The sequence below is a fragment of the Crinia signifera genome, chromosome 2 (genome assembly GCF_055691185.1).
Source record: "Crinia signifera chromosome 2, ASM5569118v1, whole genome shotgun sequence".
NCBI lineage: Eukaryota > Metazoa > Chordata > Amphibia > Anura > Myobatrachidae > Crinia > Crinia signifera.
The window spans coordinates 149,052,974-149,078,277 of NC_139218.1; the positions used below are offsets into that span (position 1 = coordinate 149,052,974).

At 40.6% G+C, this 25,304-nt stretch overlaps 1 protein-coding gene across 1 annotated transcript in view; it reads left to right on the top strand.

The window, feature by feature from the left end:
• SYNRG (synergin gamma) overlaps nt 1-17,185 on the top strand; it is a 112,549-nt gene extending 95,364 nt beyond the window's left edge. The window contains exons 16-19 of the mRNA XM_083173096.1: nt 653-749; nt 1,684-1,832; nt 13,360-13,470; nt 16,332-17,185. Of these exons, the coding sequence (XP_083029222.1) occupies nt 653-749; nt 1,684-1,832; nt 13,360-13,470; nt 16,332-16,463 (489 nt within the window). The 3' untranslated portion in view covers nt 16,464-17,185. The remainder of the gene's footprint in view (nt 1-652; nt 750-1,683; nt 1,833-13,359; nt 13,471-16,331) is intronic.
• Nucleotides 17,186-25,304: the final 8,119 nt, after the last annotated feature.

A 25,304-nucleotide genomic window follows, 5' to 3' on the forward strand; every position in this document is an offset into this window, starting at 1 on the left:
CTTGTAAATCTCAGCTGTGGTGTGAAGGATGACAACCCAGAAATAACCGGATCCAGATGTTAAGCATTCTCCTGCAACCAGCGGCTTCCCCCGGCAGTGTCTCCTTTTCATCAGTGACCATCTCTGGATACTGAGCAATACAGATGGAGAGCTTATCAGCCAGGGCCGGGGATTGCCAGAATGTCCCCGCTGGTGATCGCCGGCGGAGAGGCGCTCCATCTGACTGGGAAGTGCGAGTGTCTCACACGCACACGCGTCCCAGTTTTCCGGCAGTGGGGGATAGGAACCCTGCCCATCTCTGCTTCAGGGAGACGGGCAGGATTAGGTGGGGTGGTTGTGGGGAGGCAGCGGACAGCCACTGGGGCCAACGGGGAGCTTTGTTGGAAGGGGACGCGCAAGCGTCTCCTGCGTGCTGGTCCACTTCCGGCGGGGACTGGCGGTTGGCGATCCGACTGCCGCTAAATGAGAGCAGCTCCATCTGTATGTTGTACAGCAATATTTTGCTGTGTGTGTGTGGAGCTAAGAGAGATTCTTGTAAGCAGTTACAAGTTACTATGTTGTCACTTTGTTTTGTGTGTATATTCTAATGTATATTTAATATACTTTAATAGTCAGTTGAATGAGACTATAAATCTATTTTGTCATTATTTAGGTCATAAAGAAAGCTAATGATGCTCTTAATGGAATTAGCAGTTCATCTGTCTGCACTGAAGTTATCCAATCAGCTCACGGGATGGAGTATTTATTAGGTATGGATTCATTTAGAATCTACTATGTTAATAGTATCATACAATATCACTAACAATATCTATTGTAATTTAATTGTTTTTGTATTCTGTTAAATATTAATGAGAGGTTAAAACAAACCAAACCTATTTTTTTATATCTAGTAGTTGCTCATGTGATGAGGTGTCTTCCTCTTCTGACCTGATGGGTTTTCATATTCCCCCTAGACATTACTTTTCTTTCTTTGTACACTATAAAGTCTTTTTTTGGGGCAGTGAGTGACAATACTGGCTACTTCAGGGTTGTGTATTTTTCTCCTGTATTTGTGTGTCTCCTGAGAGAGTCTTATATGGGAGAATTTCCAGAACATTTGCCAGGATCTGGGCAGCAACAGCAGCTAACAAAGTGTTTATCATGGGTTTAAAGCATCAGTATCTGAAAGGTTACAAGTAGTTACAGGACTAAAATCTACAGTTTTACTTAAGCCTGGGAAATATTCAGGAGACACACTAGAAGCAGATTCAGGAGAAAAATACACACCCCCTTGAAGAAGTCAATTTATTGATGGAACTAGTCTGGCATCAATGTTGGAATGACTTTGGAATACAATACTTCCTAATGTTCCCCAGAAGTGGTGGTACAATAAGCAAAATTCAAATCTAACTTTTCATTGCTTAAAAACGATTTAGTTTTCTACCGCAATTTTCTGTTTATTATACTATTATAGAACACCCCTTCATGTGGTGTTTCCAGGTTTTCATATTTTAGGGGAGAGTTGTAAACAGGTTTGGTGGGATACAGCTATGGATCCACAATGTTTAAGTTAACTCTACATTTTCAGAACTAAACTCTTCCTAATAATTTTATCATACATTTGGTTGGCTTACTTTTGCTTATCCACTACTTGAAAAAGTTCCAGCCACACCCTGGTTAATTCCACTATTTTAATTTCTGCAGGTGTAATTGAAGTATACAGAGTCACCAAGCGAGTACAATTGGGTATCAAGGCCACCGCTGTATGCAGTGAGAAACTGCAAATGCAGTTGAAAGAAATTGACAAGCTCTGGAACAACTTGATAGGATTCATGTCACTAGCTGCCCTTATGGTAAGGTTTTTTCTTTGTCAAACCCTTTTTAATAATGATTGTGAAAAAGAAGTATGATAACCCTATGTTTCAACAGTGAGGATTACATTTATATATACAGTAACAGAGTATATGACACAGCATAACAGATCAGTATCACTTTTTGATAGAAAAATAAAAAAAAATCAGAAAATTTAATATAGCTCCATTCCATGTTAATGTTTAAAGCCAGTTAATTTACACATAACAAGACTTGTATGGAGCAGTGTGTGTGCATATATATATATATATATATATATATATATATATATATATATATATATATATATATATATATATATATATATATATATATATATATATATATATATATATATATATATATATATAGGGTTTCGTATCCAAAGAAGTTTGCATATCTCGAAGTTGGATCTGCTGTTAATTACTTGAACAAAGTGTACTTGAATCTGTTATCCACATTGAATTTTGTACAAACTAATTTTTATTTAAAATTAGAATAAATGTGATTTTTATGTACCAATGTATGATCATTAATGTACAGGAGTGGTGAACTAGACAGAGCGCACATCTACCTCTTCTTCCTTCTATCTATCTATCTATATATATATATATATATATATATATGCGTCCACTTAGGCGGCACTCACGGCAATAAAATCAGGCTGACAGCAACGTGAATTCCAACGTTTCGAAAAACCTTTAATTTTTCGTCATCAGGGTAGCCTGATGACGAAAAATTAAAGGTTTTTCGAAACGTTGGAATTCACGTTGCTGTCAGCCTGATTTTATTGCCGTGAGTGCCGCCTAAGTGGACGCATGAATAGTAACTTCCAGAGTGGAGGTATCATGGAGGGCACCGGCCTGATTGACTGAAGTTAATACGAGAGTGCCATCCACTACAGATCCCTATATATATATATATATATATATATATAGGAATAGAATGGGCACTCACCAAGGACTAGGTAATCAAAGTGTTATTTTATTGACATCAAGTCGACATACCATCCGACGTAACGACACGTTTCGGTCTATATAAGACCATCATCAGGAAAAGTGCATCAAAGTATCAAACAACAGCAGAACAGCAACCTGACATCCGTCCCTGGGGAAGGACACAACTGTACTGCCCCACCGGGTCAGCCTAAATACCCATAGACCGGAAGTAATCTCACTTCCTGTCCAGTAACCCATTGAGCTCCATATCATTTTCAAATAGTGCAACGAACAACATATAAAGGATAAAGGTTTTATTGTGCCCATGTGGCCTTTATTATGTTGGACTCACCAAGAGGAATTTTCGCGACAGAATGGCGAACCACCGCACCTCAATACGAGCGGCCATTGAGAGTAAAACATCGGACAAACCTGTTGCAAAACATTTCCTAGCTATGGGCCACAGCGTAGCAAGTCTACGATGTATGCTCATAGACTATGTCCCAAAACCGTTGAGAGGAGGGGATCGTGACCTCATGCTCAAAAAGAGGGAAGCTAAGTGGATTTTTGATCTGGACACAATTGCTCCCAGGGGATTAAATGAGTATAATCCTCTCTCCATTTTTCTCAAATGATATATATGAACATCCGTGAACCCTCCGTTTTTCTTGCTTTTTATGATTAATTTTTTCATTGCCTTAGTTGCGATTTTTGAGTTCTTTTGAAACGTGATGTGGTGTCTCCAGGCTATTCCCCTTCCCCTTCCCCCCATCCCGTCTTCCTCTTTTTTTCCCCCCCCTTTTTTTCTTTTCATATTGTTTGTATATTGCTGTATACTGGTGTCACTGTAATCAGGTGTCCATGCATTGGACACATTGAATAGTTTTACAGAATATTCTTGATAATTACACTGTTGACATTAATTTTGTCCACCAATCAGGGACATAACAATATTCATGACCAACCAATGTCAGAAGCCTGCGTACTGTTGGTTTTGAAAGCTGATTAGTTGAATACAGATATTTTTGCTTGATTAGATTCTGTGTGCAAAATACGCTATTGTTTTGCATATTTTTTCGTTTTTTTATCTTTTTGTTTATTATGATGTAAATACTGTGTGTTTTTTTTCTTCATACTACTTTAGTATCTTATGTATATATGTATATAATCACCACTGTACAAAGGGTGAGAGTGATGCCGATCGGGTTGGCCTATTTACTTAACCAATATTGCTATCTCCATACACAACTAACATTACATAGTTTACAACCATCTAAAAGCTTGCTTCCGGGTTGCTGGAACGCAAGCGTCATACCCCCACATGTCCATAGACTGTAGTCTATCCATTAACACACGCACGAGTACTTCCAGCGTGTGAAACGCAAAGCGTCATTTCCCCTTCGGGGAATGAAACGCAAAGCGTCATATCCGGGATGCGTCCTAGCCGGGTGGAACGCAGAAGACCGCTTCCGCCCAGTGGATGGAACGCAATCATCGTTTCCGGCCAATATACGTATGTTTAGTTTACTTCTTACTACAAGCATTTGAACGGCGCCAATTGCAGATAGCATAGCGCCACCCACATTGATATGTGTATTACCTTTATCCTTTATATGTTGTTCGTTGCACTATTTGAAAATGATATGGAGCTCAATGGGTTACTGGACAGGAAGTGAGATTACTTCCGGTCTATGGGTATTTAGGCTGACCCGGTGGGGCAGTACAGTTGTGTCCTTCCCCAGGGACGGATGTCAGGTTGCTGTTCTGCTGTTGTTTGATACTTTGATGCACTTTTCCTGATGATGGTCTTATATAGACCGAAACGTGTCGTTACGTCGGATGGTATGTCGACTTGATGTCAATAAAATAACACTTTGATTACCTAGTCCTTGGTGAGTGCCCATTCTATTCCTATATTCCATGATGTCTCCCCATCTTATGGAGCACCCCCCCTTTGCATTTTGATGAGATGTGAGTGCGGATCCCTTGGAAAAATCTCTATGTGATGGTCTATCCTGTGGATTGATACATTTAGTTTCCAGCACCCCGGAATTTCTACAAATTGTTGTATCTTCAAAAATAATTTGGAACTGCTACTTGACTCCATACCAGAGGAATTGTGATACGACTGTGAGTTCACTCGACCCTGTACTTTGTGTGATTTTTGTTCATTTTTTCATTTTTTTCACTTTTTGGGTTATTTTTTCATTTTTTCATTTTTTCATTTTTTTTCATTTTTTCATTTTTTTCATTTTTTATTTTTGACATATCCTGAGGCTCCTAGCTCCTATATAGACCTGTGTTGATGCAATTAGGTGTAACAGGTCAGTGTGCCATACTATGTCTCAAGCCTCTTCGACCCATATCCTGGATGAAGCACTATATCGCCAAGTAGAGTACAATGTAATATCATTAACAGATGACGACGCGGATAAAGTGTTGTTTAATGCCGAAGAGTTCTCTAGACTTCCAGATGACACTCCGACTGACCTTTACTTTCGGTTACACAAATTAAAGAAAAGAGAAGTAGAACTGACCCTTCATGGGCAGTTCCTATCTGAATACTTTAGAAACAAAAAAATCCCGAGGGGGTTTAGAGTTGTGAATACTCCCACCATTGGACGCAATAACCTAGCGTTCTGCGCTAAATGGTGTGGAGTACTCAACAAATGTGCTTTGGACCTGATGGTCCTTGTAATTGAAGAAGTGGGCATAGAACTGAGTAAAATACGCACTGAAATTGAGACATTTAATGCGACTTATTTATCTGTTCTATTAGCTGACAAAAAGAACAAATGGACGGATAAGTTGAAGGAACAGGTTGGCACTTTCGAGAAGGAGTTGATAGCATTCAAAAGGCGCAAATTGGTCACAGTAGATAACGATTATAGCTCCCACCAGGTCTATCGGTGGTTAAAAGGTAACTCAGGACCAAATAGGAACCAATATAGACAATATCGCCAGAGACAAAACTACTCCTCAACATCTCCCTCCAACTCTGATTCAGAACGAGGTGAGCCCGAACAAAGATTTAATAAACCTCCAACCGGTGCAGGGTCTTTTTTTCGCGATACCCGGGCCGCAAACCGGAATATCGCGAGAGACAACGCCGATACCCCACTAGGAGGGGCGGCTATAACAAAAAGAAGGAGAGGCAAGAATCGAAAGCCATAAATACGGTTATAAATTTGTCTAGTTATCCCCTTAATGACAACGAAACTGAATTGCTTTCTCTCGGCTTCTCGTTTGTGCCCACCTGCGAGCATCAACCATTCCGCACGGCAGTGGATCATTATAAATTCGGACGAACACTTAGACTACGTGAATTTTTTAACAACAAAGATAATACCGTATGTGAAACATCCAGGTTTAAACCGCCAAGCACATTTGATCCAACAAGCTCGAACCCCAGTATGAGAACGTTTCTCAGGATGACAGACTGTGCAAGGGATCCCCCGTCCCCTTACTTTCACAATTTACAAGCAACACATCGTATGGCATTAAAGACCCTGATGGCCAACGCCACCCTTGTCTTCCGTCAGGCAGACAAGGGTGGGGCGTTGGTTGTCCAAGACTGGGCAAATTATGATAAAGAGATAGTACGCCAGCTGAGCGATCTATCAGTATACCAATGTCTTTCAAAAGATCCAGGACCTGACACCAAAAAAATGGTGGACAATACTCTTGATCTTGCACGATCAGCAGGCTGGATTAATGAAAATGAATATGGTTTTCTTAAAGTTGATTTCCCGATTTGCCCGATCATATATACTATGCCAAAGGTTCACAAAAGCATGACGGATCCCCCTGGTCGTCCTATCATTTCGGCCAGGGGATCCGTTCTGCAGCCTTTGGCACAGTTTGTTGACCACCATCTACAGCCTTTTGTATTAAGAACATCAAGTTATGTGAGGGATACTGGGGATCTCTTGGACAGTCTGAAAACCCTGACGGATTTACCATCATCAGCGATCCTAGTGACCATGGATGTGGCATCACTATATACTGTGATCCCACATGGTGAAGGATTAGCAGTAATTAAACAGACATTACAAGATACCGCTAGAATTGGTCCTCCGACAGAGTTTCTGGTCGAGCTGACCAGACTAGTATTAACACACAATTATTTCCTGTACAAAGACAAGTACTTTTTACAAGTCAATGGTACGGCGATGGGGTCCAATTTGGCCCCAGCCTACGCCAACTTATACATGGCTAACTATGAGTGTACCTACCTTCTTCCTAGATTTGGTACTAAGTTGTTTTTTTACCGTCGGTACATCGACGACGTTTTTCTAATCTGGTTGGGTACCGAGCAGGAGCTGAAGGATATGTTATCATTTTTGAATAGTCTGGAGACACCCATCCGTTTCACGTTTTCTTTTAGTTTAGTTGAAATTAATTTTTTGGATGTAACGATCTATCGTGAAGGACCTGGAGTTGGTACGAGATTGTATCGGAAGGAGACGGATAGAAATTCCCTTCTTCATGCATCGAGTCACCACCCCTCACACCTCAAAGAGAACCTCCCAATTTCGCAGTTCCTACGGGTTCTCAGGAACAACTCCTCAACCATTACTGCAGAGATACAAATAACAGATATGACCGAAAGGTTCCGTGAACGTGGCTACACAGAAGCAACACTCACACGTTGCCTCACCAAGGCTAGGTCTAGATTCTCAGGGGCAACCCCTAAAAAGTGCAAAAATGATTCACGACCACGACTCATCTACACCAATACGTGTGATGTACAGGCGCCAAAAAGGAAACAGCAGTTGGTGAAAAATTGGCCGTTGATTTCAAGTGATACAGCCTTCTCTAAGATCAGTCCGGTTCCCCCGATGTGTGCTTACCGACGAGGTCGGAACCTAAAGGACCTACTGATGAGACCGTTGCTACAACCAAGTGAACAACGTGACCAATGGCTTCCACTTCCTAAGAAGGGCTGCTATCGATGCAGCGACTGCACAACATGCAGGTCACTTCTCACAGGCCCCACGTTTGCCCACCCACATAGTGGGAAAAAAATAAAAATCCAGTATCGCTTACACTGCAGAATGGATTATGTAATCTACATTTTATTGTGCCCATGTGGCCTTTATTATGTTGGACTCACCAAGAGGAATTTTCGCGACAGAATGGCGAACCACCGCACCTCAATACGAGCGGCCATTGAGAGTAAAACATCGGACAAACCTGTTGCAAAACATTTCCTAGCTATGGGCCACAGCGTAGCAAGTCTACGATGTATGCTCATAGACTATGTCCCAAAACCGTTGAGAGGAGGGGATCGTGACCTCATGCTCAAAAAGAGGGAAGCTAAGTGGATTTTTGATCTGGACACAATTGCTCCCAGGGGATTAAATGAGTATAATCCTCTCTCCATTTTTCTCAAATGATATATATGAACATCCGTGAACCCTCCGTTTTTCTTGCTTTTTATGATTAATTTTTTCATTGCCTTAGTTGCGATTTTTGAGTTCTTTTGAAACGTGATGTGGTGTCTCCAGGCTATTCCCCTTCCCCTTCCCCCCATCCCGTCTTCCTCTTTTTTTCCCCCCCCTTTTTTTCTTTTCATATTGTTTGTATATTGCTGTATACTGGTGTCACTGTAATCAGGTGTCCATGCATTGGACACATTGAATAGTTTTACAGAATATTCTTGATAATTACACTGTTGACATTAATTTTGTCCACCAATCAGGGACATAACAATATTCATGACCAACCAATGTCAGAAGCCTGCGTACTGTTGGTTTTGAAAGCTGATTAGTTGAATACAGATATTTTTGCTTGATTAGATTCTGTGTGCAAAATACGCTATTGTTTTGCATATTTTTTCGTTTTTTTATCTTTTTGTTTATTATGATGTAAATACTGTGTGTTTTTTTTCTTCATACTACTTTAGTATCTTATGTATATATGTATATAATCACCACTGTACAAAGGGTGAGAGTGATGCCGATCGGGTTGGCCTATTTACTTAACCAATATTGCTATCTCCATACACAACTAACATTACATAGTTTACAACCATCTAAAAGCTTGCTTCCGGGTTGCTGGAACGCAAGCGTCATACCCCCACATGTCCATAGACTGTAGTCTATCCATTAACACACGCACGAGTACTTCCAGCGTGTGAAACGCAAAGCGTCATTTCCCCTTCGGGGAATGAAACGCAAAGCGTCATATCCGGGATGCGTCCTAGCCGGGTGGAACGCAGAAGACCGCTTCCGCCCAGTGGATGGAACGCAATCATCGTTTCCGGCCAATATACGTATGTTTAGTTTACTTCTTACTACAAGCATTTGAACGGCGCCAATTGCAGATAGCATAGCGCCACCCACATTGATATGTGTATTACCTTTATCCTTTATATGTTGTTCGTTGCACTATTTGAAAATGATATGGAGCTCAATGGGTTACTGGACAGGAAGTGAGATTACTTCCGGTCTATGGGTATTTAGGCTGACCCGGTGGGGCAGTACAGTTGTGTCCTTCCCCAGGGACGGATGTCAGGTTGCTGTTCTGCTGTTGTTTGATACTTTGATGCACTTTTCCTGATGATGGTCTTATATAGACCGAAACGTGTCGTTACGTCGGATGGTATGTCGACTTGATGTCAATAAAATAACACTTTGATTACCTAGTCCTTGGTGAGTGCCCATTCTATTCCTATATTCCATGATGTCTCCCCATCTTATGGAGCACCCCCCCTTTGCATTTTGATGAGATGTGAGTGCGGATCCCTTGGAAAAATCTATATATATATATATATATATATATATATATATATATATATATATACTGGGTAGGAAACCAAACAGCGGCACTCCGAGGATGGTTTTCAAAGCAGTGTTATTAAGATGGACACTAACAGGTTAATCCAACGTTTCGGGACTCGCAGGTCCCTTTTTCAAGGTGCTAGTGTATCCACCGCTGTTTGATTTCCTACCCAGCATATCCATATTGTTCGGAGGGCACCGGGGTATCAGGGTTCGGGAGGAGGGAGTGCCAGGCCGCACCCACCTTGTGTATGTATGTGTGTGTGTGTGTGTGTGTGTGTGTGTGTGTGTATATATATATATATATATATATATATATATATATATATATATATATATATATATATATATATAAATATATATATATAATCATAAACCGTCATATGCTCAAAACTTCCTTCCTGATTTATAGGTCTCCCTTATGCCACCAAAGTAGCTCTGACTCATTAAGGCATGAAGTCACAAGGCCTCTGAAGGTATATTGTGCTATGTTGCACATAAATATTTGCAGAAATCCTTTAAGTCCTGCGAGTTGTGAGGTGGGCCTCCGATGCTCGGACTTGTTTTTCGAGCACTTCCCACAGATGCTCTATTGGACTTAAATCTGGGAAATTTGCAGGCCAAGCTTCTCAAACCATTCCTGAAAAGTTTATTTATTTCTTATTTCTTTTCAGCTGGCCAGATTGCTGGTCATTTTGTATGTCTTGCAGTTATCAATGGCAATACAACAAATCTTATTCTGTGAAATGACGTTATCACCATACACCTCAACAAGTATATGGCAAAATGTATGTTTTCCAGGAGGATCTATTAGTTTCATACATCATCAGCAAGGTGTGCAATTTTGACTTCTACTCTACCCAGAGGAAACCTATAGGTGAATCCCGGAGTTATTGACTTACCAGTTGAACTGGATAATTATGAAGCATTTTACAGCCTTTTTGGAGGAAGAAATAATATCTATTGTTTCATTGATGCAGAGAGGCTTTAAGCTTTATCTGGAAGAAAAGACATTTGTGGACTTCCAAAGAGTTCTCCGTCTGACACTGCTCAATTAATTTACGCAGGATATTTCAGCATAGTCAGACCATTCTCCATGCAGTAGAGGACATAGACTTCCTTCGCTCAATAGATGCCTTTCTATTCATTCCTATTGATGCTCAGAATTATCCGTTTCTTTGGGCTCGCCAACACTTCCAGTTCATATATTTCCCATTTAGACTTTTTTCACTTTTCTGATAACTTTTACCAAGGTGCTGGTAGTTCTTATGGCTTCTTTAAAAAAACAGGAATACATCATATGGCCTTGTCTGAATGACATTCCTATGATAGAAAATACAATATCGCCAGACATAACAGTTTGGGGATAAAGTTCCTAGCGTAAAATGGTTGGATTATTTACTACAGTGAAAAGTCATTGATGCCTTCCCTAATGCTCCAGTTTTATGGACGTGGCTAGGCCCTCCAAAAAGCACTATTTAAAAAGAAAGATTTGGTATATGTCTTGCATATTAACTTCTGTTTCAACAAAAGATGTCAGGAAAAACTTCTAAGCATTATTAGCATTCTTCCTTACTGGGTGACATATGGGAGTTCTTCAGTGGCACTTTTAGATCAAGTCACCAAAATTGCATATATCTAAAGGATATCCCTAGGATAATGGCAGAATCAAACATCATAAAACCATGGACTAGATCTAGAAAGGATTGTGCTCACCACAATTTCCAAAATATGTTCAGTCATCCGCTTACAGAAGTGAATGGTATCGGAGTAAAATTGAACATGCAAGAAACGTTCTGATAATGAAGGCAGTATAGCGTGCAATTCAGCTTTTCAGTATAACAAATGAATAATAGAAGCAGCTCTAGAAACTTTATTATATAATACAGGGGTTCCCAAACTTTTTTGAATCATGGCGCCCTAGAGCATCAAAATATTTTCAAGGCACCCCTAGGCTAAATGCTTCTTATCGAGAAATTCTGAAAAAAACATATTGAATTAAGTGCATTGTGTTTATATGTCACAGTTATCTGGTGAGGGACAGGATTTGCTTCTGTTTGTCCAAATATATTATGATTGCCAGCCACCAGCACTGATTTTGCCTGTTACATTGACCATAAATAATATGAATTGATCCTGGTCCACCAACCCAAGGCACCCCTGCAAGTGTCCTGAGGCACCCCAGAGTGCCTAGGCACACAGTTTGGGAACCACTGATATAATATATACTTAAAAGAGGTATTGTCTGTATATATACAGTATTTAATACATGTAACATAAAAGTCATGGAGCAATTTCTCAGAGGTCCTTTATTTGTATAGTCCTTGGAGTGAATCTCACTAGATATATAGTAGAATAGGTGGTGCCCTTGGCTGATGATGGAGTAATTGCTGAGCCTTTGTCAATGTCAAACTAGTGCATATTGACCTTTTTGTTTGTGCCGACCTATTGACCATTTATGACACTGTAGAACTTTAAACCGATTTCCCATTAAATATGTTATTTTAGGTAGCATTCATGCCTGTCTGATGAATGGGAGAACTACATGTTCTATGATGTAAGAAACATTTGTTAAACACCTATATCTAAAAAGTGATTTTTAAACTAATTCCTAAGGAAGTTTACCCTTTTTTATGGCCATTAGGAAGCCAGAGTACCTTCTCTCTATCCTCAACAAACAAGAATGATTACATACCATAGATTAGTGCAATATATATCTTTCCAGAACGAAGGCATTTTGAATCATCTTTGTGTCTTTCCAACAGGACACAGTCAAGAACGTAGTCCACCCAAATCTATTAAGATGTATGGTGGACATGCATCACTTCAGAACTGAACTAGGCATTTCAGTTGGGTGGTCATCTCTTCACATATTTACTAAACATTATTTTCTGATTTTAGCTCTTTTGTGGATTCTCTGTTAGAAAAGAATACAGAATATTTAGTTGGGATTGTATATAAAGTTACAGTAAACATTAATTTTAGTGTATAACTTTATGTATGGCTGCCATTATTTTATATATTGCTAGAGTTGCAATGGGTATATTAATAAAAATAGAAGAATTACTTCCGTGGCAGTTTTATATTTGAAAGCATATTGTCCGATTGGTGTCTTTATGGTGTCCTGAAAAACAGGTGAGAGTTGTTAGGTCTACAACAACTAGGTCAACAAGCATTGGGTCGACACCACTAGGTCGACATGGGTGAAGGTCGACATGGGTCTAGTTCGACAGGACATTAGGTCGACAAAGGCAAGGTCGACAGTCAAAAGGTCGATATGGGGTTTTTCACTGTTTTTTACCTGAATGTCGTTATGGACACAGTTTGAAGTGCACTGTATCGCTCGCAATGCTTTGGGCATGGTGCTTTGGTACGCTCGCCACACATTTTATTCTCCTACCACGCCCTAGTGGATGGTAGGGCATGAAATACCGCCTGTCCGCACATGTCTGCTCAAAAACCAGTGAAAAACCCCATGTCAACCTTTTGACTGCCGACCTAATGACCTGTCAAACTTGACCCATGTCGACCTAAACAGATGTTGCCTGTCAACCCAATGCTTGTAGACCTAGTTGCTGTAGACCTAATGACCATATCCCCTGAAAAACACCAACAGGAAGAGGAGTTACATTATATATCTTTATTTTTCTTGCTTTAAGGATCTGGCGAAATAAGTTAACTTTTGGCGTATAGCAGCCCTGGAGTATTTCAGGAGCATTCAAATTAACATTAGTACTGTACTATTTACTGATTTTTTTTTTATGTGTCGCTCCCCCCCCCCCCCCCCCTTTTTTTTTTTTTTACAGCCTGATGAAAGTGCACTGGATTTTGCTTCTTGTATGCTACGACCAGGAATAAAGAATGCTCAAGAACTAGCTTGTGGTGTATGCTTGCTAAATGTAGACTCCCGGAGCAAGGTATGCACAAACTGCTTTAATTATCAATTGTGTGTGTGTGTGTGTGTGTGTGTGTGTGTGTGTGTGTGTGTGTGTGTGTGTGTAGGTGAAGTACCACTAGAGGCCACTCGATGGACCAAATTACTCCATAACAGAAAGTCAAAGCAAAATTATCTGTTTCAAACTTTCAGCATTTGGAGAATTGTACGGGTTATAGGGTCAACACTAGGATGGTATTAAGGTGCACTGGGCTTAGATCAGCACATGATATAGGTCGACATGGCTAAGGTTGACAGTCAAAAGGTCTAAGTGAATTTTTCAAGTTTTTTTGTCCCGAATTTAGATGCGCCGTGTGCAGCGTCCCCTCACATGGCTCGTTGCACTCGCCATGCTTCAGTGATGGTTCCTGAATGAGATGGGCACCCTATTATTTTATCCCTCCACGCCTTAGTGGTTAGTAAGGTCTGAAACACGGCCTGTTTGGTAGAAAAAAAAACCTGATAAACTCATGTCAGCTTTTTGACTGTCGACCTTCCCATTGCCGGCTTAATGCTTATCAACCTTCCGACGCTGTCGACCTTAGCCATGTTCACCTATTTCATGTGACGACCTTTTAGTGGTAAACTTAATGCATGTCGACCTTCATACGGTCGACCTAGCGACCGTATCCTATGGAGATAGGGAGCTGTGAAGACAGAGATTGGAGGTAGGAGCAGATCGAGACTAAACAGTCATTTAACTGGCTTTTAACTAGTTTATATTAAATCCTCTGTTTGTTACACATAATGTTTTTGTATATAGCGTGTTCTGTGTATCCTGTGTTAAAGATAAATGATAACTGGTCAGAGATTCCAGAAGTCCAGAATCCATGTAAGCACCCATAGTTTTACATTTTAAAGAAATTCTATTTATTTCAGCTCTTCCCAGCCAATGGAATTGAAGATTCCATAGTTGACTGGCAACTTTTAAATGGCCTGTCTTATTTTTCTAGTGCAAAATATCTTTATTAGTTTGCAGTGATAAAAGAAACAAAAATCAATAGCAAGTAACAAAAACTAAGAGGAATGCTTATATTATCACAACAGAAAAAAAGAATGATAAACCATAATCTTAATATACTTAAGTAAATCCTTGTAAAATGTAAGAAACACAAAAAAAACACAAAAATGGGGTAGAAAACGCACAGGGCCAAGATAATATTGGGAAATAAAAAGAAAAGTAAGAGAATACGGTAGCTCACGGTCAAAAAGCGATGGCAGTTTTAGAGGCATAGACTACAGCCGAAGCAGAGGGTCTGGGTCTTAGTGAGAAGGGGAATACCATGTTGAGCAGTAGTCTCAGTCCTCAGAACCCCCCAACATTGCACATTTTCCAGGTCTCCACACAGAATCACAGGTGAAATAATTAGCGCCACCTGTGGATCTTTTAAAATGTGTCGGTGAATAAGGAGTGCACCTGTGCACCTGCCGGGTGACCTGGAAAACCTGTACTGTTGGGGGGGGGGGGGGGTTTCCTGAGGACCGAGGTTGAGAACCACTGATGTAGAGGCTTAAGAGGTGGCAGTCAATTTATAATAAGATCCCTAAAAGCTTGAGAATCTTTAAAACCAACCTACAGGACCAAGTATGCCTAAAGGAAGCATAACCACCATCTGCAGAATTTAAGATATCTATTTACATAAAGAATTCTGTTTTATTAAACCAATCTTTGACCATTGGAGGAGAGGAGGAATGCCACCTCCCCAAGATAACCGATTTATCAGAATTATTTAAATGAAATAGAAGGGACATTTGTATTTCAAAATAGGCCTAGGGGACATGTGTAACAACCAAAGCAAAGGACCAGAAATTACTGGTTCTTCTATGATGATGGAAGCAAGATTAAGCACTTCTGTTCAAACTGGCTGTAGGCTAGGAAATTGCCACCAGATTTGAAATGGAGTGGCAATTGCACTAGAGCAATGCCAGCATGTGTTGAGCATTCTATCTCCATCTTAGAAAAGAACATTTGGGCAATGGGTCTCATAATAGGTCTCCTAAACACCAACACTGGTAGGAGAGCAAGTGTGGACTTGTAGGTAACACCAATTTTCTCCCAAAAGTAGGATCCATTTATCTTGCACAACTGTTGAGTCTTTTATTGTACCCCCTACTTACTATCTGACATTTAAAAAAGCCCTGCAACAAAACAATGTTGGAACAATCTAAAATAAAATGCAAGAGTAGGCCATTGAGAAGATCAGACTATTCCTACATGACATTGTAGGATTAATTGTAGAATGGGGGTAGCCAGAAGGGTAGGCAGCCACAGGGCTATGAAGGTAGAGCGAGTTAGAGCTTGCTTGTTGAAACTAGACCATGCACATTAGACTTGGACAGAAACGTTACATATATTGCTGACTCTTGAGTGCACAGGTCTGTAACCAGTGTTGCAGAAGATTCTAAACAAAGACCATATATCTTTTAATACTGATCATCATATTTTTCTTAATGAATGACGTCCACTTTGGTCAGCATAATAGTTATGATCCATTGTAAGTTAAGAACTTCTCTGTAGACAGCACCTACTGGAGACAAGTCTCATGATTACAAAGATACTGCTCTCCTAATAAGTTCAAGATATGAAACCTAGATTATAGTGGCACTAATGCCACTGGGAGGTCATTTTAGAAGTCTACAATATATTTGCATACAATTAAATTTGGGCTTCTAAACTAGTCAGATCTCTTAGAAATGGGGCTGAAATCTCCCTGTGGGTATGCCCCTTTAGACACTTGTTTTATTTTGTTTTTGTTATTAATGTAATCATTATTCTCTAACATTTTTTAATTATAAACGTGTTGTCTAATTTTCAGTGTTGTGATTTGTGCTTTGTTTTTCCAGGCATTTAATTCGGATACTGATCATTTTAAACTTTCCTATGGAGGTCACCAGTATCATGCCAGCTGTGCAAATTTCTGGATTAATTGCGTTGAGCCCAAACCTCCTGGCCTGTTATTGCCAGATTTATTGTAATTTATTGTGACTGTTTTAAGGGATATACAAAATAACTTGCTACTGCCGGCTATCAGAAATTAAAGCATTCCTCATCTATCATAAATAATCAAGTAAATAAGAAATATTTATTTCAAATAATGGGACAGACCTGACATGCCCTTGCACTGCCAATTTTGTGATGCATGCATTTCTTTCCCTGCTAAATTTACTCCAGTATCGGAAAAAAATGTTAAATATTTGCATTGAAATTGTTAGTAAATAGTATAAAACTTAAAACTGTAACATCAGTTAATGTTGGAAAAAGAATGATAGGAGAAATGCACAGTTAATTGTAGATTTGAAGCAGTTCTATTGTAAATGTAGCTTTTAGTATAATTTTAATAAGTCCATTGTTTAATAACATATTATCAGTAATCATAACTAATGGAGGAATCCTTTATCTGGGCTATCACTATGTATGAATCTGTCACACTTGTTTTAATTGCTGCTCAATTTATAAAAAAAAATCCATTCTTGATCTTAATGAGAAAAAATCCCCCAATCTAATTTTTTTAATTGCAAAATAATTACATCACTAAAGCTAATGAAATGAAAGCTATTAGACAGCTATTTATTAAGGTAACCCTTTTGTGTCCTCATATTTTAAGTGTAATTGTACATACGGTATATTGTGGAGAGTGAGAAACTGGAGAATAGTAACATTATTCATGCCTTCTTAAATTAAAAATGTTTAATATGTACTTGTTATAGTAATGATTATTATTTTATTTATATAGCACCTAGTTGGACTCAAAGCACTTTACAGGGTTATCTATGGAGCATACAAACTACAGATTGGACCCTGTTTGGAATCAAACCCATGACCTCCGCATGGGAGGCTGTAAATGCTAATCCCTATGCCTCCTGATGTGTCTTGGCACATGATTATGTCTAATAGGACTTAATTTACAAAGGTGGGAAAAAAGCTTGGTTCCAACATGCTCCTCTGATTGGAGATGGACAAATCGGTACTTGTTTCCTAGCACAGCTCCACCGATTTTGATTGTGAGCATCGCGTCAGAAAAAATTGCGTCGATCGCATCGCATGCCAACCAAATCGCATGCGATGCGATCGACGTGATTTTCCATTGATTTTAATGTGAAATGCCCCAAAACACCCCATTTGTATAGAAACCCCCCTGATGTTTTAAATGGCCCCCAATTTTAACGCCACCCCGCTATAGACGCCAACCCGAAGCGTGGCGAGCGCAGCGGTATGCGTCCTCCGACCTTTTCATACCCCTACTATCCACGTCGGCGTGGAGTTGAGAATAGAAAGTGTGGCGAGCGCAGCGAGCCACTGAGCCCGAAGCGTGGCGAGCGCACGCGGATACCTTCACAGGTATCGCGGCCCATCGCGGGCTTCACAGATATCCGCGTCCCCACGCGGGGCTCGCTACGCTCGCCGCGCTTCGGGCTCGGTAGCTCGCTGCGCTTGCCACACTTTTTTTATTCTCAACTCCACACCGACGTGGATAGTAGGGGTATGAAAAAGGTCGGAGGACGCGTACCGCCGCCCCTCGCGGGCTCGCTGCGCTCGCCACGCTTTGGGTTGGCGTCAATAGCGGGGTGGCGTTTAAAATTGGGTGGGCCATTAACCATGCTTTTTTAACATATTTAATGTTAAATGGGCCATATTGGCCCATTTAACATTGTCACCTATGTGAAATCGGGTTGATCGCATCACGGGACATTATAATGACCCACGACGGACGCGATCAACCTGATTTTCACTTTAACATTGTTCCCTATGGGGAAATCGCGTTGATCGTGTCGGTCACATCGCGGCCCCTTATTATGGACGCGATCAACGCGATTTTCAGTTTTACCGGCAATTGAGCCAGTTAAACACAGAAAATCGGGTCCATCGCATCCATCGCATGCCTTAAGTACCTTAACTTAAGGCATGCGATGTACCACGATGGGGGCCGTGCTAGGAAATAAGTACCGACAAATCTGCTCTTTCCTCACAGAGTAGGCATGGTTGTCCTGATTCTTACCTAAGTGAGTGAGTGTTACGTGCACCAAAGGCAGTATACTGTGATAAGGGTTGTGGGTGACCTGTCACTTCAGGGGCACTTGGCTTCACCTAATGTTATATGAGCACACACCCAATATAACATGGCTATGTCTTCTTTAAGAGGAGACATGGTCTAGTCCCCACTTTTGGTAATTTCAGATGTTGGGAGGTATGCAACTAGAATTTCCCCTCGTAGATAGTAGGTATAGTAATGTAGAACAGTGCAGAAATGTGAAGACATATTACTATGTTAAGATAAAAGGGTCAAAAGGGAGAATTATTGGCGCATTTCTTGCTGTGTGAAGAGGCAGACAGTCATTTCCAAAACTTCAGTTCTTGCACCAGCTATTTGAGACCTGTATTGCGCCTCTGTGTGAACTTCTGTGGGATGATACATTAAAAGGTGCAATTTCAGATGAAGCTGAACACACAAAATTGACTTGTAATAGAAACAGTACCTATATCCTGTGCTCTCATAATTACTTTAACCAAAACACAAGCCTAATGTTAGTGGTATTTAGAGAGAAAAATTATCATGTGATTTGAGTAAAAGAGGTAGAACCTTTGCAGTGTGCTTTTATGTCCTGATTGGCTACAATTCTTAGCATGTACTGTATATGATCTAAAGAACCAACAAATCCCCTATCCTGACCAACATCTGATCAGAAATATGATGGTAATCAGGCTAGCTGTAGAATAGATTTGGGCTCATCTGGCTATGTGTTTCTTTGTCTGGTTACACTGTGGTATCTGGTATATTGCTTTTGGATGAGCTAAATATCTATTTTTGGCCTTATTTGAGCCTTATATGTATTGCTTGTGCGCTGTGTGTGCTTTTTTTTACCTGTAAAAACTGTGCTTTCATAGTCCTGGTTATTAGGCTATCCATTCTTAAGCACAGGTTACTTAATTAGTACCTCATTTACATTGATATTAACATGTATACACAACCTGTGTATATCCTTAAAGATTGAACTGTAATAGTGTAATTTGGGAAACTCTGTACTAAAGGCTTTGGCTCTTCATTAAATTGCAACTATCAACACAGACTACCATTTCTGAAATCAGTAGTCCATAAATAACATTGCATGCCATGCATTATATGGGTGGAGTTCAGTTAAGCCTTTAATTTAATGTAATGGTTGTGATAAAGGTAGTAGCCTTGGGCTTTAACACAGCCCGATAAATTAACCTACCATCGGGTGTTAACACATATAATTGGGGATTAGTACCGGGACCTATATGATAATATGTTTACAGGACCCCGTGACAGGTTATAATTATTCATCAGAGATTTCTTTTCAGGTTTGCTCAAATTGGAATAGAAATCCTTTGAAAAGCCCAACATGCTGGTTGCCTTTGGGGCTAATTGAATATCCGATAGGATTCAATTCGCCTTTGGTAAATTTATTTATCTCTAAATAGTTTGATTTTAGTCCTACTATACAGTTGTTCATACTTTTTATATTGCATTTTTTAGCATTGTATTTTGAATATTACTGCTTTGTTACTGGTTTCTGAATTAACAATTAACGGGTAATTAGGACTATCTCTATTTCACCGGTTCTCGATCTCTGTAATCAGGAAACCAAACTGTTTGTGAGTAATGAATGCACCTGTGCATCTCCCGGGTGACCTGGGAAGTGTGAGCTGTGTGGGTTCCTGAAGACGAGTTTGAGAACCACTGCTCTATTTTAAAGCATATCTATAAATGAGCATGTTCAGCAGTACCCAGGATTTGGTATTGAAAACTGTAAATCCCAGGATTGGTCTCCTAATGCCACACTGCGCTAGGAACTGCTATGAATCAGTCCTTAAGCAGGTGGAAGGAGAGGGTGGGCTAGCATGTGGCTGCACAGCGCGACATCTAACATCACGCTGAGCAGCTGCACAACCTGTTTGCCAGACAGTACCTGAGCAGATCGCTGCTCAGCGCTGACAGACAGAAGCACATACATTTCAACCCTGAAGTCCCAGGATTGGAGGCTCCACAATGCCCTAAATCAGGTGTCTTCAACCTTTACGACAGTGTGGGCCACATTAAAAAATTCAACAAAGCCAGAGGGCCACTAATCTCTACTGTGGTATTTAGCACAGGTCTTCCTAGACAGACATCACAGCCCCCATAAAGAACAGCCCTTTATAGATAGACAGTACAGCCCCCGCATACATAGTTGGCACAGCTGCCCATACACATAAACCCCACCTCCAAAATATAGTCAGCACCAGGGCTATTTCTAGACAATTAGGGTCCCAGTGCGAACAGAAAAAAATGCAGCTCCCCCATACATAATATATTGAAGAAATTGAGCGCCCCAAAAAGGTGTGTCCTAATTCTAAGGGGCGTTGTCTAATTATAAGAGTGTGAACTAGCAGGAAAACCATTACTTGGCATCTCACTTTTGCAACCTGCATGACCAGACATTGGTTACAGCAGGAATATTGTTGTCTTTCCTCGCTTAAGTTGGCTGGCTAAAGGCCGAACAGTGACATATAAACATGAAGGCCCACACAGTGACCTAGTACACCTCACAAATCAAGCCCAAACAATGACAGGCTCCTTAATAATATACACTGTTTATCCGTAATGCCCATTACACATTATGCCACACACCATGATGCCCATTACACATTATGCCACACACCATGATTCACCTCTGGCGTGTCCCATGTGCAAAGGGGACTAGCGCGGAAGATTTTTTTTACATGGCAATAACAGGCAGAGGGCCACTCAAAACAACTCAGGGGGCCACTCGTGGCCCGCGGGCCATGGGTTGAAGACCCCTGCCCTAAATCCTTGGATCCTGCTGATCCCAATACCAGGATTTACATCACTATATCCTATCAAAACAGTGCTCCTTTACCATTATTTGTAACCCCTTCATTATGCCTCTTAGACCATTTTCATTCTAGGAACTTCTCACAAAATGCAACAAACTAAATGAGCCTATTTCTACCAAAATAAGCATTCGAAAAAATATAATTTATGCCTTGTACGCAGAACTACATGGATCCTACATATATGTATGGCACAGGATATGAATGTAAATGTGTGAGCTTAAGTAAAATGTGATACCCTATTCTGCATACCACCATGCTTTTAGACGATGACTACTACTACTACTATAATGTAGGTTTTAGAAAGACCAAATAAAAGTTTGAGGTCGCTTCAAAGATTTAAACTTTCAAAGATGCGTGCAGAGTATTTTGCAATAGTTAGATGTGGTGTAGCAATATGCATTTCCGCAGGGACAGCAGAATTCTCTCCAGGTATGGTTGGTGCTGGTCTTTGTTTTTATCAAACTCCTCCTGAATCTCCCCTTGACCACGCCTCTCTGTAATGGAAATGGCTGACCTTGAAGCATAACATTGGTTAACTGTAACTTTTCCTGTTTGTTTTACGTTTTGAGTGTTTTATTCTATTAAATACCTTTTGATCTCTAAATGCTGTTTGTGTGGCGTCCCCTGTATTACTGTGTTCCTATTAACTATCTAAAACTTGTCCTATAACTTGCCTTTAATAAAAATGTTTTTGCAGTGTTCCGTCAGAGCTTGTGTTTTTTTTTTCATATTGGCTATCACTATGGCCCTACACGGAGTGATGTAGGGGCATTTTACAAGCGATCTAGTGAGATTGCCCCATAAATTTGCCCCATAAATTTGCCCCATTAGATGTATATAGACCATATTGCTATAACTGCTTCTAGTATTGGATGTGTGGCCTGATAGGCAGGGGAAGGGGAACATTGCTGTTATCAAGTACTCACCTTAATTTGAAAGTAGTTCCTTGCTCCACTGTTGAGTTTAGGGATGATTTCTGCTCCTTTAATACATATTTACTGCTGCATCACTTACTACTTTTGGTAGTTACTATAGCTTGAAGTCAGAGGCTAAGGGCCTGATTCAAACTAGTTTGCTAGGATGCGTATACACGCAGCCTAGCGAACAGGTAAACACTGAATGCCCCCTGCCGCTTGGAGTCGACTCGCTAGCATGCGAGTGGATGTGCGTGCATACACACCCACTCGCATGCGTCCTAACGGAAGAGAAATCATTCAATGGTCACTCACCATCAAATGATTTATCTTCCATTCACTAATAAAAGTAAGTCAAGACTGACTTATTTTAGCCATAGATGGCTCAATTCAGGGTGGGTGCTGACGTCATGTTAGCTAGAGTTTTCTTGGGCGCACCCATCTTTTCTGTGGACACACCCATGAAACGCTGGGCGTACAACTACCCGGCCCTCCCTTCCTGGAGCGAACAGCCCGGCGATTGTGAAACTAGTCAAAGCCATTTGCTCCCGGGGTTTGCCCATGCAGCGGAGGTGGGGACGATTTTGGACCCTAACGAACAGGTCTGAATCACCCCTAAATGTATCCTCCTGCCATAGTCTGACCCCTGCCGGAGACCTCTGCTCTTCTACAATGTTACCCAGTGTCATTTGCATGGATTGAACACCCAACTACTCGAGGGATTTCTGCATTGCTATGTTCTGTATAATGCTTGTTTAACATGGACTGACCTACTATATACAGTACATACTTTCTATTGTAAGCTAATGAATTATATATAGTGTAGGGTTCTGTCTCCCTGCTATGGCACCTGATGTTTGCGTACTATTCACACTCCCTATTGCACATCATATATAACTGTGGAGACATATTTGCTCCTATATATCCTGGTATTTTCCCAATCCTGTTTCTGTGTATTGTTGATCATCAAGTTAATGTGCCAGAGGTGTGTGCAGCATACATTGAAAAGACAGTTTTCACATAACACCTCTAGAACCTATTTACTGTGCTACACTTACTTACTTCAGTGTTTCCATAAACTGCCATCTAGTGGACATTTGCATAAAAACCTTGCATTGCATTTTCAGTCATCAACTTCGCCACATTATAGCTTCATTTGCATGCAATTCCTCTACTACAGCCTTATGGAATTTATTTGTATACCCATTAATGTTTACTTCTTTGTAAGACGTAATTCATAGCATGTTCTTTATTTTTAGCTGTAACTATGACCAACACAAAATTTCTGTACGATATCGCACCAGACAGTGCCCACCCAGTTTCCATAGCAACATGCATTAGGTTGACCTGGTCAATAGGTTTGGGGTTTTGATCCTGCACAGGAACTAAAGGACGTTCAGAGGTAAGTTTTCTCGCTGAGATGCACCCAAAAATTTGATGTAAAACCACTCACTGTACTAATCCCCATTTGTGGATAGCATTTCTGAGTGTCATTCTGTTCTAAACTGTTTGGCCTCATCTGGGCTTATTCTGATGTATGCTTTTTGTGTTATACTTTGCTACAATTGTGTTTGTCACCTTCTTTTTCACAAAATATACATTTTGGATACATCATTGCCCTGGCCAACACTTTGAACCTAATATTTATGAACCAGACAGGTCCAGCACACCTTTGCACATAACATGCAATAAAATCAATTTAATAGAGTAGAATACAGGGATTCACAATACTCATCATATCCGTGGCAGTAGCTGAAGACCGCAATACACTCATATCCACAAGTTTAGCCCTGACGGGCCGTTTCGGTGTTCAACCACCTTCATCAAAGGGAATCAACCATACAATGAATCACCAGTATCATATATAGCAACATCTCACCTGAACAACATATACATAAATTACCATGAGACGCCAGGTCCTCCCCTCAATTACTTTCCGCACCCGCAGCACATGTATTCGGCGTCCCGGAAGTCAACTCGGGACCCGGAACCAATGCACTGCGTCTGTGTGCTCAGGGAAGCAGAAAAGGTTCCTAGGCGCGAGGGAATAGAATCACAAACCCTCTCTAACATAGAACAGAATCTGATATAGTGATATAGTCAGCGATGGCTGGGGATACCTCTGGGAGTGGGGACCTTCTCTCTCAAGGCCAGGCCTGAAGCCTGGGGCTATCCTCGTCATCCCCGGCTGTAGGTGATTTTGTGGCTATTAAGTGTAAAATAAAGAGTTGATTTTGTGGTGTACTGGTAGAACTACAGGTCCCAGCAAGCCCCTCCTGTTTGCTGGTACTTGGAGAACCACAAATACCAGCATACGGGACATTAAAGGGCCTGCTGGTACCTGTAATCCCACCAGTAAAACAATAATGTCAATAATGATAGGACTCTGACACTGTGACAGTAAAGCTTTAATAAACTCCTGTACATTCACATAAATATACACACATTTACTAAACCAGGCGATGACAAAGTAAGGGCCTCCATGTGATATCTGTCATGTGGTGACTCACTGGCCAATCAAGGAGCGCCACATAGTAGTGCTAACACCAGTGGCAGACGCAGGATTTCTAGAGGGGTTTCCAAATGCAGTTCACAATCTCCCACTCTGCAGAACCGATAACAACCTTGGACATTAATGTAAATATTGGTCTTTATATACACTGGATTCTGTATGGAATACAGTAATAATATCTAACACTATAAATGGTCTATAGTATTGAATGTATCAAACATTTAAATAATATAAATAAGTGGTCAGGAAAAGGTTACACATACCATAATAAATATAGAAACATATTAGAACCAGTACTGCACTTTCTAAGCACATATTCTCCCACTTCATGGTAAGGCTCCTGTCTCCTCTTCCTGGTAGCTGCTCTCTGGTCCAGTGCACTGATTGAGGACTCAGATACACAAACACAGCAAACTTGGTAGAAGATGCTGCTACCACTGGGCATGTGCTGCAGCTCTGCTTTGTCCCTTACAATGCATGATGTGGCAGCAGCTCTAGTGATCGTATTATATACTATTACTATTGTCATAATT